The following is an 18,926-nucleotide window of genomic DNA, read 5'->3' as shown; positions in this document are numbered from 1 at the left end:
CATGGCAGCTCTCCCAGAAATGCTGGGAATACCCCCAACATTTAAAATTGTAGTTATTACCATGAGTGTACATTAACAAATAGAGACCTTGTGCCCTGATGCTCAGAAGCAAATGTGGGCGCTAGAGGCCATTAGCACCAAACTAGCACCCGTATTTTCTAACACTCAATGCTGAGAGCTGATGAGCATGTGAGCTGAGTGAACCAACAAGCTCGCCAGCTCCCAATCCTCAGAGGACAGCACGCCAAAGAAGGGTTTTGCTAGATGGGCGGTTTTCCCGCCCAATTGGGCTCCTTTCCGCAACCCACTGCGGCTTTTTTATGCCGTGTGCAGGTTGCAGGATTTTGGGCGGCTTTTTTTTTTTTGGCCAAGTGCATTTTTTTCGCCGGCCGTGGTTTTTTTCACTGGCTAATAGGAGCCCCGTGGAGGCGGGCTAACTGACATCAGGAGGCGGGCTTAATGATGTCATTTGTATGCAAATGACTTTGTGCAGTTTTGGGCTGGTTTGGGGCTGGTTTGGGGAGGGGAAAATTTTTTCCATCTGGCAACACCCCTGCTGCTTAAAACCCTACACCAGCTCAGAGCTGGCATTAGGGCTGTGCTCAGTGTGAGGAGTAGGGAAGGCAGCAAGAGGCACTGGAGCTCCCCCCTCCCCAGTACAGGTACTGACTGGAGTAGCGTCCTTCGGGGTGGAATTGTAAATGGTAAAACTGGGGGAAAAATTGCTAGATATGCTTCCCTCCTCCAAGTCAAGCTTCTCCTGTCAGCCTTCAAAGCTCAACCTGCACATCTACCAAAGCAAAGAACAAAAAAGGTGGAAGGAAATGCATTTAGAAATCCTGTTGTTTGCAAGCAGTTGCAGAAGTGTCAGCCCTTACTGTTGAGTCAGGGCTCAGGATTCAAAATCAGCAGCAGCCAGCCCCTTGGGACTAGGGAAGCAGGTCAAAGCCCTCTCCTCACTTCTTTGTAGGCTTGCCTTACTGGAGCTGGCACCTTTCCCTCCTCCTCCCTCTGGCGCTCTGTGCATGCTCTTCAGTGCATGTGCCAGACACTATCTTCCTGCCGAACTCGATAATGCTCAATGCTATCAGTGCGTCTAAATTAGCAACTCATTAGCATTGAGCATTAGGGCGTTTCTTCGCTGTGCTGATCCAGTGGGAGTTTTGAGCATCTGCCTGTCAGTGTTTAATGAGCGAAGCATAATGTACACATTTTCCTTCAATCTAGTACCTTAACCTTATTGAAATGTGCACTAGTTTTTATCTTACATTTTTTTTACATTCACAAGCATGCTACAACTGAAAAGGGCAGCATAAGAAAATCAACAGAAACTCAAGAGCTGAAGATGTAGTGGATCAGGGACTTGCCTCAACTTGTGTATCTTTCCAGAATATCGAAGGCAGCAATTTTCAATTTGTATTCTATGAACTACAACCGCAAAGAGAGCAGCGAAGGTGACTCAAAGAGACAATGATGCTGTATGTGGTCTAGAAGGTTTATTGATCAACAATAATGACTCTATGATCAACACAACGACTCGAAACAGCTGTGTTTCGGCCCATCGGCCTGCCTCAGGAATCTTCCTGTGTTGTATAGATGAGTGGATAGATGTCGTTAGCTCCAATCTCACAGAAACTGGCTCTAGATTCTGACAGTATGAACTATGGCAGTGATCCTTGAAAGATCTGCTGATAAGTTTCTGGATAAAGGATTTTGCAAAGATTCCTACCTGGGAATATTTGGTGCGTATAGTTATTTTATTTCCATTGTAAATATAAATGGCTCCGGAGTTCTGATTCTCTAAAGGTGCTCCTACTATGACATCATTGAAACCATCCAAATCGATATCTGAGAGGGCTGAAATGGCTTCTCCAAATCGACTGTCGCCCCCATTCTCAGGTCCTTCCAGACGTTCTCGCTGACCTAGAATTCCCTTTTAGAAAGTAAAAGAAATGAGATATATACACTTTACTTGAATTAGAAAAGGTTCTGCTATGTCTGGAGCTTCTTATTGTTGTTGCAGGCATCCAGACCTTCACCAGGGCCAGCTAAACTATTAGGCATGTTGGCTCAGGTGACACCTTCTGGAGGTGGCAAAGAGCAGCTACAGTCAAAGCACACAACAAATCCTGACAATCACAGAAATGCAAAAACCATCAGGGCCTATTTTTACATCTGTATGGAATTTGAAGTTGAAATCAGTTTGGGAACATCCTTTTTCCTTCCAAGGTCCAGAGGTTTTGGAATAATATTCCAGTTTCTAAATGGACTATAGTTAATTCTAGTCGATTTCAGAACATTTTAAAAACTTACCTGTTTAACTAACTATATATTAGTAGTCTATTGTAATAATGTCAGTCATATCCATCTAGGATATTATCTTGCTTGTAAACTGCCTTGAAGACTCTGTTAAAGGAGGTGTAGAAGTATCGAAATAGAACAGAATAGAATCTGTATAAGGTTTTACAGGATCGTTTTAGGAGTGATGGCATTGTGGTGATCATAATCGTTTAGTTGCCAAAATTTGGGGGAGGAAAAGGAGCTTATGGGGCTAGAAGTTAAGGACTAGATTCAGTAAATGGAGCCCAATTTCAGGTGCCAAAACAATGCATGTAGAGTGCTATTGTTTAAAGGATGCTCCGTTTACAGAATGTGTAACCCCAGAATCCTTCCCAAACTTTGGGCGTAAGGATTTACACTGACTGAAACCAGTGTAAATCCTGGCACATAAGGTAGGTGCAGATCCTCCGAATTCTAATAGTGCACACATCTGAAGTGAAGCCCAACACGCCCATGCCCCTCCCATGGCCATGCTCCCTTTTCAGTTACAAACTAAACAATTTGCACACAGATCTTTATAGAATAGAGCTTAGCGAGATGCGCATGTAAATCCAAATTGCTGCCAATTAACACCAATAATTGATCGCCCATGCCCAATTATCAACACCAATTAGCTCATTAGTAAATATATTTACAAAAGATTTTAGCTAACGCCTATTTTTAATGCTTTAGGCTGTAACAGTTAATTTTAAACTATGGCAGAAGAATTTCCAATTATTTAAACAAGCTAATAAAATATTTGCTTTTTTATGAGAATTCAACCAAATTTTATCAATAAACTTATAAATTCTCTTCCGTCCCAAGTTCTAAAGGTCCTTTTACTAAGCTGTGGTAGTAAGTGGCCCACAGTACTGTGGGCACGTAGAATTGCCACACACCCAGGCCACTTACTATCACAGCCATAAAATCCCTATTTTTAAAACAGAGAAGTAAATGGCCGGGCACTAATAAAAAGAATTGGTGCGTGGCCATTTACTGCATGAGCCCTTGCTGCTTCCTACAGTAGGCAATAAGGGCTCACATGTTAACCCGGTGGTAATCGGTCAGTGTGCGCTGCTACCCGATTACTGCCAAGTGCGCCTACAACACGGGCCCATGCTAGAAAATAGAAAAATATTTTCTGGAGCAGGAAACAGCACACAGCAAAATCAGAACTACCACTGGGTATCTGGGTGTCTCTGGTAGCAGCTCCTGATTTCCTGCATGCTACCTGTGCTGTAGCCTTGCTACCCTTTATAAAAGGGCCCCCAAATCATCAAATTGCAGGTCCAAGTGATGTTCATTTACCCAGAAGGACTTCCTTTTCTCGCATAACTCTCTCAGAAAAGGAATAATAAACTAGGGAAGTTTAAGGAGTTGCCAAAGTCTTGGCATTAGAATTAGATACAGAAAATAACAGTGTAATGCATTTGGGGATAGGAAAATAGGAAACACCTAGGCATGTCTGAAAAACATTTTAATAACTAATGAAGTCACTGCCCACTATCAGGGGCATAATTGAAAGAGAAGGGAGCCCATCTTTCGACACAAATCGGGAGATGGGCGTCCTTCTCTCAGGGGACGACCAAAGTTCCCGGGGGGTGTGTCGGCAGTGTAGTGAAGGCGGGATGGGGACGTGGTTAAGAGATGGGCATCCTCGGCCGCTAATGGAAAAAAGAAGGGCGTCCCTGACGAGCATTTGGTTGACTTTACTTGGTCCCTTTTTTTTCACGACCAAGCCTCGAAAAGGTGCCCAAACTGACCAGATGACCACCGGAGGGAATCGGGGATGACCTCCCCTTACTCCCCCAGTGGTCACCAACCCCCTCCCACCCACCCCCCCAAAAAAATTAAAATACATTTTTTGTCAGCCTCTATGCCAGCCTCAAATGTCATACCCAGCTCCATCACAGCAGTATGCAGGTCCCTGGAGCAGTTTTTAGTGGGTGCAGTGCACTTCAGGCAGGCGGACCCAGGCCCATCCCCCCCCCACCTGTTACATTTGTGGTGGTAAATGTGAGCCCTCCAAAACCCACCCGAAACCCACTGTACCCACATGTAGGTGCCCCCCTTCATCCCTAAGGGCTATGGTAGTGATGTACAGTTGTGGGAAGTGGGTTTTGGGGGGGGGGTTGGGGGGCTCAGCACCGAAGGTAAGGGAACTATGCACCTGGAAGCAATTTGTGAAGTCCACTGTAGTGCCCCCTAGGGTGCTCGGTTGGTGTCCTGGCGTGTGAGGGGGACCAGTGCACTACGAATGTCCTCCCACGACCAAATGCCTTTGATTTAGTCGTTTTTGAGATGGGCGTCCTCGGTTTCCATTATCAGAGAAAACCGAGGTCGCCCATCTCTAAGGTTGACCATCTCAACATTTAGGTCGACCTAAATGTTGAGATTTGGAAGTTCCCAACCGTATTATTGAAACGAAAGATGGACGCCCATCTTGTTTCAATAATACGGGATGCCCAGCCCATTTGCAGGGACATCCTCAGAGATGGGCATCCTTAGAGATGGTCGTTCCCATTCGATTATGCCTCTCCACGTCAACATTTTGCAAAACTCTACTTATGGTTGTTCTTGTTTCATTTACCTTTGTGACAGAAAACATATAGACCCGGCCTTCTTCTTTCTTCAGATCATTCATGAACATTGGAGCACCCACCAATAAGACATCAGTAATTGCATCCTTGTTTACGTCCACTGAACAAACCACACTGCCAAAGTAGGAACCAATCTGAAATAAGAAAGAACTTTATAGCATATCTTCTGATATAACATAATTATCCTTCAGATTCATAGTTTCTCTCTGTCTGCACTAGGGTGGGAGCAAGGGTGAGTTTTATATTTTTTAGAATTTTTTTTATATTTTGCTTTACTTCAATCTTGTTTGAGGAGGCACATAATCAAATGTGGTAAATAAATATATAAGTAAGTTGTTGGCTCTGACCATGGTGTGTGTGTGTGGGGGGGGGGGGGTAGTTTTCCTGTTTGCATGCGTTAATCATGTGCTATTTGTTTTTTGGGGGTTCTTTGTTTTTTTGAGGGAATGTGACTTGGGTGGGGAATGGGGTTGGAAGTACTATCCAGCTAGTGCACTCACATTACTGCAGACTAACTGATTACCGCAGGGTTAACGCAGGAGCACTTAGGGGCCCTTTTACTAAGCCACGGTAGGCTCTACGCGCTTGCCCAAATGAGACTACTGCCTGGCGGTAATTTCAGATTTGCCACGTGCCCATAATGCCTGGATGAATTATTTATTTATTTCTTCCCAAGCGAACCATTTCTGGCGGTAATCGGCAGTTCGTGCACGCTGACCAGTCACATGTGTAGCGGGTGAGCCCTTATTACAAGATCAATGGGTGGCGTTAACGGCTCAGGCCGGTTTCAGTTCTATCGCATGCCCTTTTCCCGTCACATTAAAAAAAACCTTTCTTACAGACTCGGTAAAAACTGGCCCAGCGCATGCCTAATACACACGACTACACTGCCACAGGCACTTTTTACCGTGGCTTAGTAAAAGGGCCCCTTAATGTCTCCTAAAGAGGAGGTAGTAAGTGCCCCAGTGTTAATTATATGTAGTTGCGATGCACTGACGACCTTAATACATGGCCTGCAAATAAAAAAAAAAATAGAAAAATATCTATTTTACTGCCATGGGAAAAATGGTCTTCGGGCACAAAAAAGTCCTGTATTAAGATGTGCTAAGCCCAGATTTTGCCATGGCTTAGCAAAAGGACCCCTAAGTTTGTACCTGAGAAAATGGAGAGTGCAATGATTTCCCAAGATCACTTCTCCAGATGGGTGTTCTTCCCTGCAGAACACATGCACTCTGAAAAAATATTCTGGAGAGGTGAAGGGCTACACAGGACCACTGGTAGAAGTGGGCGAGACATGTACCAGCCTAACATTCTAAAATGCAGGAGCACCAAAGGCAGTAGTAAATTTCTACATGCTGCATGGGAGCTTCCTTACACAGCTGGCCAGTCCTCTGCCAGTGATGTAGCTGTTCCTGTCTCATGGGAGGGGAGGGGGAGCATTTCCTGGTATGTCGTGTGGTGCATCATTTGAGGTGACTGTTATTCTCCCATTCCTCATCCCTACCACTCAAGGTGCCCTCTAACCCTCTGATGGTCACATGTCCACTGAATTTGTCAAAGGTTTCATGGGATGTCTGAATTAATTTGGATCTAGATAGTAACAGAAAATGTGTCTTTGCGTTAGTTCAATATTTAAAATCCACAATGTACATGAAAGGAGAAGGTTTTTATTAATCTTTGTCCAAGAGCACTTTCATCTAAGCCAGTTACCCCAGAGCATAATTATAGCATTTACCTGTTCCCCTTTCTGGTACTGGAGGACAGTGATGTTGCCTTTGCTGTCAACGTTATACACTATTACTTGTCCAGTGTAATTAGTTCGAGGAGCACCAGCAACAAAATTGATAGCATTTTCAGTGGTGAGTACAGTGACAGAATACCCTGTAACAGATTACACATATGCGTAAAACAGTCAACTACCCAGAAAGCATACTGCATATTCATCATAGTGGTGTATTTGTACTGACTCACTCAGGATTACACCAATCTAAAGTACAGATGCACCCAATTTTAGTTTTCAGCACTTTCATTTTAGATTATTGTATTGTTGTATATGTTGGATTAAGTTCAAGATTAGTTAAAAAGTTGCAGTTATTACAAAATACAGCAGCCAAACTGATCTACGGTTGTTCTCGCTATGATCATGTGACGCCTTTGCTCAGAAGTCTACACTGGGTATCAGTTTCTGCACGGATAGTTTTTTAAGGCTGCTTGTATTGTATTTAGGGGAATTGTTCCTCCCTTCTTCCACAGTTGATAGCTTATCTAGCTCTTCGTATCAATTCCCGTTTTCATTCTACTTTATTGTAGGGATTTCCATCTATCAATAAAGTTTGCTATAAGAGATTTCACTATGGTTCTTTTATTTTTTCAAGCTAGTAAATTGTGGAATTCTATATCTGCACAAATTCAGATTTTTTGGCTATTTACAATTCCACAAAGGATTGAAGGCCTATCTTTTTAATAAGCATTTGAATGAATAACTTTGTAGGGCCTTCTCGATTTTAATTGTGTGTTTTTTGAACTTACGTAACCCGCTTAGACTCTGCATTGATATTAGCAACATAAAAATACCTTGAATAGAATAGAATAAAATAGATATGATAGTTTAAAAAACTCCAAATGGATTTGTTACTAGGGGGGAAATTCTACAAATAGCGTTCACAATTCAACGCAGACAAAAATTGGCGCTGAACCGTATTCTAACAGGGGCATTCTGGGATTGGTGCCCTTTATAGAACAGAGCATACCACTGAGATTCCCACACAACTGTAGGCATGAGAAGTTACACCAACTGAAACCAGGTGTAAATCCTGGCATGCAAGTAGGACATGGATCTCCTGAATTCTGTAACACTGCATGCATTTTAAGGAAACACCCTTGGCCCATCCATGCCCCTCCCGTGGCAATGCTCCCCTTGTACAGCCATATAAAAACACTTATGCATTATTCTATAAATGGGTACATAAGTGTGTTTTCACGTGGATCTATCATTTCTGCCCGTTTCAGCAACTTGTTTTTTTCTCACTGAAAATTCGGCACAGAAGACTAACATTCAGTGCCATATATAGAATTTTCCACTAAGGTGTATATGAAGACTACTGATCGGGAACACTTTGTTACAATACAGCAATAATTATCCTAGAAATTAAAGGATAGTTTGCCATCTTCACAATGCCTTCAAAGATTTGTTCCTCAGTATAAGACTTTAAAAAATGTACAAAGCAGCTTACACAAAGGTTTATTGCATGAGGTTATCCTAGATCTGTTATTAAAAGGCCTTATGTGAGATAGTTTAAGGCAAGAATTCAATGATCCTCTTGTCTGTATGTTATGATATTCTATAACATCATTTGAATCAGAAGAATACAGTACAGTCTCGATTATCTGAAGTACACGGGACTGACCCATTGTCAGATATGTGAAAAGTTGGATAATATGGAAAACAATGAATAAACCCCTCAAACAATGCATAAACAAAGGCATAGAGTTCCCGATTTGAAGACATTGTTGTAAAACAAGCACTTTTAATAGAAATAAATGTGGTGATGTCACCAGGGAGGGGGTCTGTCAAATATGCCAAATGGATGGATTAGCGAAGTTCACATAATTGAGACTGTACTATATTAGGGAAGTATTGGTCCGTATTGGCTATTCATCTGTGTTTCACTTTTTATCTCTACTATATACTATATTAATAGTATATAGTAGGGATAAAAAATTTAAATAACTTTTATATCTAGCTGAAACAAAATTACAAAATACCATAGTTGACAAGGTAGTTTACTTTACATGTGGTGCTTATGGTTTGTATAATATTATACTTCAAGATGACAGTAGAAGGCATCCAGGAGGAGTAGCATAATGGTTAGTGCAGTGGTCTGAGAACCAGGGTAACTAGATTCAATTCCCATTGCAGAAAGGCAGTATATCAAATCCTATCCCTCTCCCAGGTTGCAACAGAATTAACCATTCATGATTTAGGATGTTTCTTTCTATCCACATTGTATATATTTATTATCCTTTGATAAAGCCAGTATAGGTAAAATGACTCAATCTCTAGACAAGATTGCCTGAACATAAGCTGTGCTTGAAACTGGAAAAATATCAAGTAATATATATATTTCAGGATTTATGCTGTAGCGTTCTGCATCAAGTGCAGCTTAATATGTGGGGTGGTTACATAAACTGGATTTTATAACAAATAGGGCAGAGATAGATCATTCAGTTCACTCTACTGAACTGGAGATGTTTGGTTCTTTGGTAGACTGGTGATTGGTAGATAGAGTTTCCATATTGGTCATTTGTTTGCAATGGGAAACTTTTGACACTGAATAAGTATTAAGAAAGAGCCATTAATAGCATTTTGGTGCAGTTGGCAGCCGTTCCACTGAAGCAGCAGTTACAAAATGGAGGACTTTGTCAGGGTATGGAAGAATACAAGATAAGCATACTCTATTTTACTGTAGTATATAGTTGGTTGAGCAATTTGTTTAAATCCAGTAATTATAACTCATAGTTTTTGCTATACCAGCATTGTGGTGCAATGCATTGAACATAAGACTTCTTCACAAAAAGATCCAGAAGGAATTGTAAAAGGAACTTTGCAAAACCAAGAAAATACAAGGAAAGGAGCCACACTATGCTAAGAATACTCTGCAAGTACAATTTATGAACTCGCTATATGGTGACCTCCTATGATGACAGAAGGGCTACAATAGAGATGCAATGTTGGAAGCTAATGCAGCAGATGACTGCATATGTATAGCTTCTAAAAATGCCATGTGGCACCTTACCTAAATAGGAGCTGTGGTTTTTGTCTTGTAGAATTGTCTCAAATACATCCCTAGGGTAAATAGAAACCTGGTTTGCAGTCTGCTGGACTACTGTGCCACTCCAATCATAGGCTCCAACAGCACCCAACATCATAACGTCCTAGAGAAAACAAACAAAAGAGATACTATGCAACATCAACAGCAAGTGTAAATATCAGAAATATTATACAATACTACACTATAAACATACCTTTTGTTTTGAGTAATACGCACTAAATCCAACCTGTGACATTTCCATTTGGAAGGTATTGCCTCCTTGAATTGTTCCTGGTGTAAAAAAGAATATTTCAAAACATCAATCACATTGCAAGAATAAAGTTCAGGTGACCACTTGCATTTAGGTTCTGTTCTTGCAAGGTAACTATAATTATGTTATAATACTTGATCAACAAGAGTTCAAACAGCTATATGTAAAAGATCCAACCATCTAATTCCCCTGCTGAACTCCTAAAGAGTGGATGGGACCAGACCAGGAGAATGAAAATAGGTGCTCAGGAGGGATTTTCAGCACTGGGTCCCTAATTTCCAAGAATCAATAACTGGTATAACTTTAGGAACCTCAGGTTTAGGGTTCTGAAATTAAGTTTTGAAGACTTTTTCAATCCAAACCTGGGGCCTTTAAGAGCTGCTAAAAATAGATGCCTATCTTAACTAGCTGAATTGAGGCATTTAGCATTCTTTAAATATTAACCTATAAGTACCTATGGGACACTTTTACTAAGCTGCAGTAAAAAATGACCTTAGTGCACCCTTACATGGGGTTTTCTTGCACACCAAGGCCTTGTTTACCACAGCTGTAAAAATGGCTTTTTTGTATTTTTTGCATTAATGGTCATGCACTAATGTTGCCATTTTAAAAATGTACTTCATGAGCACTTACAGCCACCCATTTTGTAGGTGGTGATGGCTCACACACTATCTGTGCGCTAATCAGCTAGTATGCGGTAATGTAGCCATGCTAACTGATTAGTGCAGGAACACCCACTCTGACCCTGACATACCCCTCAAAAAATACGTTCTTTTATAGCATGCACATTTGGCAGTTACTGCAGGATGCTTGATTGCATCCCATGATATGCCATTTTAAGCTCCTATACCAACCCCTCCTTCCCCTATACAGCAATCAATGTAGAAAACCAGACTAAGGAGAGTGGAGGCTGTCACTCAAAATAAGAAAAAACTTTTTAAAAAAAGTTTTAAAGTGGGAAATCCCAGTAGTGCCTAAATCATCTCATCTATTCAGAACAAAACTCCATACTCTGTGAGGAAGTATCTTCCAATACTGTTCCCAAATAGGCTGAACGTCCTTCTATTTTTGAGATTCTCCATGTCCTGTACTCTGCCTCTCTGATAAGAGCATGTCAAACATAATCCTTTTGAAAAGAAGAGCACCAAGGGCCATCAAGTCTGGAATAAAATGGCATTTATTGATGGGCCCGACACGGACTGTGTTTTGGCATCACTCACGCAAAATTAGATCACAGTAATGTAAGACAGGTTGCAGAAGACCAAAACTTCTCAGTCTTGAAGATGCCAATTTACAACACTACTGTGTTTTTATTTTAGTAAGATTCATTACTAAGAAGTTTTGGTCTTGTGCAGCCTGTGTTATATTAATGTGATCTAATTTTGTGTGAGTCTAGGTTCCGTTGGTTGACCCCTGATGCAGGTATATGATGCCAAAAAATGGTCCATGTCAGGTCCATCAATAAATACCTTTTTATACCAGACTTGACGGCCCTTGGTGCTCTTCTTTTCTCTTGTGTGCGCTGTGTGCATCGACCCTCTTTCCATCGCCAAACATAATCCTTTGCCATTGTATAAGTTGTGGGGCTGCCATCATTCTTCAGCATAACAAAATGCTTTTTTGGCCATCTTAAGGCTTTTACAAGAAATGTTTTTTGACCCTCTGGTAATAATCTTGTAGGGTCCCAGCCCCCTTGAAATAGTAGATACGTTGTCTGGTGGTCCATATGCCAATGCATTATCAATGTAATTTTGTGATTAGATCTGTTGCCAGAAGGACTGACCCCTTGGGTACTGGCATACATATGGGTTAGTGTAGCTCTTTCTCCCCAAAATTAGCACAATTCTTGTCTGTATTTAATTTAACCCAAAATGCTTGCCAGGGGCTATATGTGTGTGGAGCAGAAATTTGTATTCCTTATCTTTTAAAAGCATATTGACAGAGATCAAAAGTATGATCTTAAAACTATTTCTCAAAAGACAGCCCCTACTGTACACCCCAGGTCTACACTCCAGGTTTGAGCCACTCTATCAAAAGCTATTTCCAGGAGGAGCTCTAAAACATGTCTGTGATAATATGTTAAACTTACTTTCCCATTTTCTCCTATCTATAGATATTTATCTAAGACCTGCACCCTTGCTGCTGTTAAATCTGGCCCATGTAGGCCAGTGACATGGAGGGGCATTTTTGATATGACGTCTAAGTCCGACTTTGGATGTTTTGCACAAAATGTCCAAAATCTGAACAGGAAAGAAGGTCATTTTTTTAAAACTATTGATGGGAACACTCTGTTTAATGTGAGCAAGTGCAAGGTGATGCATGTGGGAAAAAAAGAACCCAAATTATAGCTATGTCATGCAAGGTTCCACATTAGGAGTTACAGACCAAGAAAGGGATCTGGGTGTTGTCGTCGATAATACACTGAAACCTTCTGCTCAGTGTGCTGCTGCAGCTCGGAAAGCGAATAGAATGTTGGGTATTATTAGGAAAGGTATGGAAAACAGGTGTGAGGATGTTATAATGCCGTTATATCGCTCCATGGTGCGACCGCACCTTGAGTATTGTGTTCAATTCTGGTCGCCGCATCTCAAGAAAGTTATAGTGGAATTGGAAAAGGTGCAGCGAAGAGCGACCAAAATGATAGCGGGGATGGGACGACTTCCCTATGAAGAAAGACTAAGGAGGCTAGGGCTTTTCAGCTTGGAGAAGAGACGGCTGAGGGGAGACATGATAGAGGTATATAAAATAATGAGTGGAGTGGAACAGGTGGATGTGAAGCGTCTGTTCATGCTTTCCAAAAATACTAGGACTAGGGGGCATGCGATGAAACTACAGTGTAGTAAATTTAAAACAAATCGGAGAAAATTTTTCTTCACCCAACGCATAATTAAACTCTGGAATTCGTTGCCGGAGAACGTGGTGAAGGCGGTTAGCTTAGCAGAGTTTAAAAAGGGGTTAGACGGTTCCCTAAAGAACAAGTCCATAAACCGCTACTAAATGGACTTGGGAAAAATCCACAATTCCAGGAATAACATGTATAGAATGTTTGTACGTTTGGGAAGCTTGCCAGGTGCCTTTGGCCTGGATTGGCCGCTGTCATGGACAGGATGCTGGGCTCGATGGAGCCTTGGTCTTTTCCCAGTGTGGCATTACTTATGTACTTATGTACTCTGTTACATTACAGCAGTAATTATCCTAGAAATTAAAGGATAGTTTGCCATCTTCACAATTCCTTCAAGGATTTGTTCCTCAGTATAAGACTTTAAAAATGTGCAAGGCAGCTTTCACAAAATTTTATTACATGAGGGTATCCTAGATCTGTTATTAAAAGGCCCTGTGTGAGATAGTTTACTTTAAGGCAAGAATTCAATGATCCTCTTGTCTGCGTGTTATGATATTCCATAACATCATTTGAATCAAAAGAATACAGTACAGTCTCGATTATCCGAAGTACACGGGACTGATCCATTGTCGGATATGTGAAAAGTTGGATAATAAGGAAAACAATGCATAAACCCCTCAAACAATGCATAAACAAAGGCATAGAGTTCCAGTTTTTGAAACATTGTTCTAAAACAAGGTCTTTTAATAGAAAGTCACCGGGGATGGGGTCACCGGGGAGGGGGTCTGTCGAAAACACTGTTTTGACACAGGTTTTGTGCTTTGGATGTTTTGTTTTTTGGTCCATTTTCAAAAATGCCATTGGGATGTAGGAGGAGCCAGCATTTTTAGTAGACTGGTCCCCCATACATCCCAGGAGAGCAATGGGGCACCCTAGCACATCATAAAAATGCTCCCAGGTACACCTCTCAACTTTGCTCCCTTATCTTGTCCCCTGAGCTCTCCAAAACCAATAAAAAACCTACTGCACCCCCTCACTGTACACCACTACAATAGCCCTTATGGGTGAAGGGAGTACCTATATGTGAGTACAGTAGGGTTTTGGTGACTTTGGGAGGGGTCACAGTTTCCATCACAAGTGTGACAGGTAGAGGGAGACAGAGACCCATGTCTCCCACTCTATAGTGCACTGCACTGACCACTACACTACTCCAGGTACCTGTATACTGCTCTAATAAATCTGGCTGTAACATTTGAGGCTGTCATAGAGGCTTGTAAGTCATAATTTTATTCATATATGTGAGGGGTAGGATGGGGTCAGTGACCACTGGGAGGTATTTGGGGTCATCCCTGATTCCCTCCAGTGGTCATCTGGTCATTTTGTGCCTTAAAATAAATAAATAAATAAATAAATAAATTTGTGCCTTATTCATTATAAAAACAGGTCTAGCTCAAAACATTTTAGTTTTATTCCTGGACAGTTTTGTTTTATTCCATTATGGCTGAAAAACATCCAATTCTTTAAAAAGCCCAGTTCCCATCATTAACATAACTCTTCCTCTCTACGATTCCATAATGTGTCTGTTACACATGAACCTTATTCTACCACAACATCACTTTGTATTTGTTCATACTGGAATTGGCGAACACCTTTACGGTACTATGTAAATTGAGCCTGCAAATAGGTGGGAAAATGTGGGATACAAATGTAACAAATAAATAAATAAATAAATAACATGCCCCCTTGAGATCTGGATTCACTTCAGAAGAACAGCATAGAAAAACATCTGAAAAATAGATTTTGAAAATACCGATTTAGTCATTTTTGTGCGAAAAACATCCAAATGCTGCTTTGTGCCACTTTTTAGACATTTTTCTCTTTTGAAAATGAGCCCTATAGAGGGGCATAATCGAACGCGAACGCCCATCTCCATGGGCACCCATCTCCGTGGGCGGCCATACGAAAGGGCGGGACAAACTGCATTTTCGGAAAAAGATGGCCGCCCATCTTTTTTTCGATAATACAGGTTGTGCGGGGCAAATGCCTAGGATTTGGACGTTTTTGAGCTGATTGCTATCGTTTTTTAGTGATAATGGAAACCGAAGGTGCCCATCTCAAAAACGAACAAATCCAAGGCATTGGGTCGTGGGAGGGGCCAGGATTCATAGTGCACTGGTCCCCCTCACATGCCAGGACACCAACTGGGCATCCTAGGGGGCACTTTTACAAATTAAAAAAAGAACATTAAAAGAGATCCCAGGTGCATAGCACCCTTCCCTTGTGTGCTGAGCCCCCCAAATCCCCCCCCCAACAGCCACTGCCCACAAGTCTACACCATTACCATAGCCCTAAGGGGTGAAGGGGGGCACCTACATGTGGGTAGAGTGGGTTTTGGGTTTTTTTTTTTTTGGAGGGCTCAGCATTAAGCACCACAAGTGTAACAGGTGGGGGGGGGGGGATGGGCCTGGGTCCACCTGCCTCAAGTGCACTGCACCCACTAACAACTGCTCCAGGGACCTGCATACTGCTGACAGGGAGCTGGGTATGACATTTGAGGCTGGCATACAGGCTGGAAAAAAAACGTTTTTAAAGTTATCTTTTTGTGGTGGGAGGGGGTTAGTGACCACTGGGGGAGTCAGGGGAGGTCATCCCTGATTCCATCCAGTGGTCCTCTGGTCATTTAGAGCACTTTTTGGGGACTAGTTCGTGGAAAAAAAAGGTCCAAAAAAGTGCCCTAAATTCTCGCTAAAAACGGCTATTTTTTTTCCATTATCGGCAAAAGCCGCCCATTTCTGTTCGGCCGATAACCACACCCCAGTCCCGCCTTCACCACGCTTCCAACACGCCCCCGTCAACTTTGGCCGTTTCCGTGACGGAGTGCAGTTGAAGACGCCCAAAATTGGCTTTCGATTATACCGATTTGGGCGCCCACGGGAGAAAGACGTCCATCTCCCGATTTGGGTCGAAATATGGGCGTCTTTCTCTTTCGAAAATAAGATGGATAGTGTCTTAGTTTGAAGAATGTAAACTGATCTCATAAATGAAAATTATATTTTGTTTGCAAAATACCAAAGTCAAAAAAATATCCTTTCTCATCCAAATATCACCAAACCATTTCAGCCTTTTACCATGCCACTTCCAAAACATCTGAGTGTCTAAGCCAGGCTGAAAATCTAGGTTACCCACTATCAGAAACAGCGGAGAAAGAGAGGGACTACCACCTAATCTCTTTTACAACCACTGCCACACCGATCTCATAGAGTACCATACAACGTGCCCATTAATCTCTCTATGAAGTTGGAAGGATCTAGCATGCAGGAGGAAATTCCTCAACATTGCATATGAGAACTGAGCCGCAAAAAGCAGGGGTGTAAAATCCTATGTATTCTGCATCAAATCCTGGACATACCACAAACCACATGCATATTATGTATTCTAAGATCTAACAGTCTTTGCCGCCATTGTCTCTCAGAAAAAGATTTTGCAAAGGGATTCTTGCCTTTTTATGTAACACCCCTTTTTTTCAAATTCAGCTAATCACAAAAAAATCTTAGGGTTCCTTTTACTAAGGTGCAATGAAAAATGGCCTGCAGTAGTGTAGACGCATGTTTTGGGTGCACACAGAATCATTTTTCAGTGCACTTACAAAAAATGCCTGTTTTTTAATTTTGCCGAAAGTGGACGTGCTGCAAAATGAAAATTGCTGCGCGTCCATTTTGGGTTTGAGACCTTACTGCCAGCCATTGACCTAGCAGTAAAGTCTCACGCAGTAACCGGGCAGTAATGACCTATGCGCGTAAAATGCGCCCAATATGCACATCCAAAAATAAAAATTATTTTTCTGCCGCGCATATCAGACATGCACCAAAAATGAAATTACTGCAAGAGTCACACAGTAGCCAGGTGGCAACTCCATTTTGGCATGCAGTGGGCATGCATAGACGCTTACGTGGCTTAGTAAAAGGGCCCCACAGAGACTTATCTTAAGAGTGCTGTCATGATCGAACATGATTTATAGTGTTTTCCACAATTTGAAGAAAAGGGGTGTTATATAATTATAAACACACACAAAAAAAGGAGGCTTTTTGACCAATGAATGAGAATGGAGTCACTCTGTGTAACCAATGATTGTGCTCTATGGGATCACAGCTACTTGGGATAATGCCTGTGACCACTGAGGTCTTTTTCCTTCTTCAATTTTAATTGCAGTAATCTGAAGTGGAATTACTGTGATCTATCAAACCATTGGTTATTTTTGGTTAGTACATGTGTTTTGTATGATATTTTGTGATTTCTACTGTTCCAGCTGCTGAAGATCCCATAGTGTAAGACAGTGATTCCCAAACCTTTCCCAGGATTCTGGTAGAACGACTGGTAAAATAAATGCCTCTCTTGATAGAGGAGAAGCAAGTTGGATTTGTCAAATGAAGGCAAGCTGTATTACATGCAAGAAAGTTGATTCTAGCCATTAAGGCTTGCAGCCAAAGCACCATGCTGGCTTTTGTTATCGGCTTTGACTCTGAGAAAGCCTTTGATCGAGCAGAGTGATCTTTTCTGTCCCCATTCTTGTACACCAATGATCCTCAAACCTGTTCTGGGGGAACCCCAACCAGTCAGGCTTTCAGAATATCCACAATGAATATACATGAGAAATATTTGCATACAATGGAGGTAGTGAGTGCAAATCAATAAATAAACACAAACATATCTGTATCATCCACGTTAGGAGTTACGGACCAAGAAAGGGATCTGGGTGTCGTCGTCGATAATACGCTGAAACCTTCTACTCAGTGTGCTGCTGCGGCTTGGAAAGCAAATAGAATGTTGGGTATTATTAGGAAAGGTATGGAAAACAGGTGTGAGGATGTTATAATGCCGTTATATCGCTCCATGGTGCGACCACACCTTGAGTATTGTGTTCAATTCTGGTCGCCGCATCTCAAGAAAGATATAGTGGAATTGGAAAAGGTGCAGCGAAGGGCGACTAAAATGATAGCGGGGATGGGACGACTTCCCTATGAAGAAAGACTAAGGAGGCTAGGGCTTTTCAGCTTGGAGAAGAGACGGCTAAGGAGAGACATGATAGAGGTATATAAAATAATGAGTGGAGTGGAACAGGTGGATGTGAAGTGTCTGTTCACGCTTTCCAAAAATACTAGGACTAGGGGGCATGTGATGAAACTACAGTGTAGTAAATTTAAAACAAATCGGAGAAAATGTTTCTTCACCCAACGCGTAATTAAACTCTGGAATTTGTTGCCGGAGAACGTGGTGAAGGCGGTTAGCTTGGCAGAGTTTAAAAAGGGGTTAGACGGTTTCCTAAAGGACAAGTCCATAAACCGCTATTAAATGGACTTAGGAAAAATCCACAATTCCGGAATAACATGTATAGAATGTTTGTACATTTGGGAAGCTTGCCAGGTGCCCTTGGCCTGGATTGACCACTGTCGTGGACAGGATGCTGGGCTCGATGGAGCCTTGGTCTTTTCCCAGTGTGGCATTACTTATCTGTCCTGAAAGACTTCCCCCACACACACACACTATTCCAGAAATCATGTGATAATGAAGGGCTGCCCACATTCATGGCAGGGATCAACAACTTTGATTGTTTGTTTGAATTGTTATTCAAGATTGTTTCTTGGGGGGGTGGTCTTTTTCAAAAGGGGCCACCACCCATCTGGGCAGAGCCACTCCTCCATGCATTTCACCCCAGCTGTAAGATTGCTACTATCCTCTCTTCAGTCCTTCACCAAGGTTACCTGCTATGCCTTGGATCAGAATGAGGGAGGAGTGATCCCTGTGGCACCTAGCCTGCTTGTGCTGTATTTCAAATATCATTTGTACACCACATTAGGGATCATTCCTACCCCATTCAGACCAAGATCATAGTTCAGAGACTGGAGGGATGAATTCAGACATTTCTGTTTTAGCTTGTTGGAAACCACTTAGTTGCCTATGTAAGATCAATTCGCGATATATCAAATGCCTGGAAATAAATAAATAAAATGGTGCAGTATATTAGAGGTACTTTTACTAAGCTATGGTAAGCACTAGTGCTTGCTTACTGCAAGACACGCTCAGGA

The 18,926-nt window shown here is 41.9% G+C and overlaps 1 protein-coding gene across 1 annotated transcript in view; it reads right to left on the bottom strand.

The window, feature by feature from the left end:
• Window positions 1-18,926, bottom strand: part of ITGA2 (integrin subunit alpha 2) — a 192,385-nt gene that overhangs the window by 68,822 nt on the left and 104,637 nt on the right. The window contains 5 exon segments of the mRNA XM_030193117.1: window positions 1,730-1,933; window positions 4,910-5,053; window positions 6,655-6,800; window positions 9,716-9,854; window positions 9,945-10,021. Coding sequence (XP_030048977.1) covers window positions 1,730-1,933; window positions 4,910-5,053; window positions 6,655-6,800; window positions 9,716-9,854; window positions 9,945-10,021 — 710 coding nt within the window.

This window comes from Microcaecilia unicolor, chromosome 2, assembly GCF_901765095.1.
Source record: "Microcaecilia unicolor chromosome 2, aMicUni1.1, whole genome shotgun sequence".
Taxonomy (NCBI): domain Eukaryota; kingdom Metazoa; phylum Chordata; class Amphibia; order Gymnophiona; family Siphonopidae; genus Microcaecilia; species Microcaecilia unicolor.
The sequence above is the reverse complement of the archived record's forward strand: the minus strand, read 5'-3'. Positions and strand labels throughout refer to the sequence as shown.